The following is a 1,375-nucleotide window of genomic DNA, read 5'->3' as shown; positions in this document are numbered from 1 at the left end:
TGGTTGATCTGGATCTGGAAAGTGACCTGAGATGACATGATGGGAATTGGAGCTATAGAAATAAACTGAATAGAATTTAAATAGTCTAATAACAGAAATTTGGCAGAGAAAATCATTTAGGATTTTTTTTGGAAAACCACCACAAGTAAAGAAGAACACTAGAACCGTAACCATGACAACTGGGAGCAGCCAGAGTGAGGAGACTGTCCGCCCCGCCTCTGCACCGGCGGGCCGGGCCCCAGCACCTGCAACCCAACCTAGCATGTAACCATGGCAACCTGCCAGAGCATGGTGCCGCCGCGCACAATTATATCTATTCATGCAGTTTGACGTAACCATATTATTTTAGAGAGTTATTCTGATCCTTGATCTATTTTGATCCTGAGTTCTTTGTGTAACGGAGAACCGTTCAATAACGTTTAAATAGTATAATATAATTATTTCCTTGTGGTTTGCATAAAAGGATTTTGGAGCTAATAGAGTTCTGTGTGACATAAACACCGTGACTGAGCTTCCTGCCAGCTGACCTAATCTACACTGTTATTGAGAAGTTTATTTATTAGCGCAGATAATCACCTGAGAACTGATTATATCTGTGTGTTCCAGACCCTGGTTGGTGCACTGAAGTGGATATGACAGTAAAGTAGTGAATCTTATTTATTGTATTTTTAAACGTGCGTATAGGCTCATATGTCTTCGGTATATTTGCTAGATTGCTAGTCACTTTTTTGAAATGAAGTCACTGGAGGATCTGGTGAGTAGCTAAATATATCAACAGAGTTGCTGAGTTGGCAGCAATGGTAGTTTATGTTGTCTTATCATGACCTCATTGTTCTATAAAGAAAACCTGCCATGTTATCAGGGGTGTCTGCGCCTTTAAGAGCCGCTGATCTGCATACAAGCTCTCTGCTGTTGGCGAGGGTTCACAGGTTACTGAGGTATTTTGGTTGTAAAGGTTTTGCCTGCATGTGCGTGTAAACTCACCAGCTTCCGTTGACACCAACCACAGACACCACAAAGAGCCACCAGCCAAACTGCACAAACTGTCACTGCGAGGGAGACCAGGAACACACTGAGGGACACTGAGCCTGAAAACACAGCAACACAAAGACAGAGAGAAAAGATCAGAGTCAAGTATTCAGTGGGGGGGCGGTATTCCATGCCTAAAATGAAAACATTTGCTGATTACATGCAATTGTAATTGCTGTCAAACAGAAGGTGTCTTCTATAGGCCTTCTCCTTTGCACGATTTAGTGAATTCTGAGGCCAGATTCCCGCCTTTTTAAATCAGTTCTTCAGCTCAGAAATATAATCTTACCGGCCTCCATGCCGCAGCATTTCAATACCTCTTCAATAAGGTCCTGAGCCGGGCATC

General features: G+C 42.8%; 1 protein-coding gene across 1 annotated transcript in view; it reads right to left on the bottom strand.

Moving 5' to 3' along the window:
• LOC107096147 overlaps positions 1-1,375 on the bottom strand; it is a 162,730-nt gene that overhangs the window by 75,577 nt on the left and 85,778 nt on the right. The window contains exon 2 of the mRNA XM_015392663.1: positions 985-1,088. Within this exon, the coding sequence (XP_015248149.1) occupies positions 985-1,088 (104 nt within the window). The remainder of the gene's footprint in view (positions 1-984; positions 1,089-1,375) is intronic.

Source organism: Cyprinodon variegatus, unplaced genomic scaffold (genome assembly GCF_000732505.1).
Source record: "Cyprinodon variegatus isolate N-32 unplaced genomic scaffold, C_variegatus-1.0 Scaffold602, whole genome shotgun sequence".
Taxonomy (NCBI): domain Eukaryota; kingdom Metazoa; phylum Chordata; class Actinopteri; order Cyprinodontiformes; family Cyprinodontidae; genus Cyprinodon; species Cyprinodon variegatus.
Note: the sequence above shows the minus strand (reverse complement) of the source record. Positions and strands in the feature narration are given on the sequence as shown.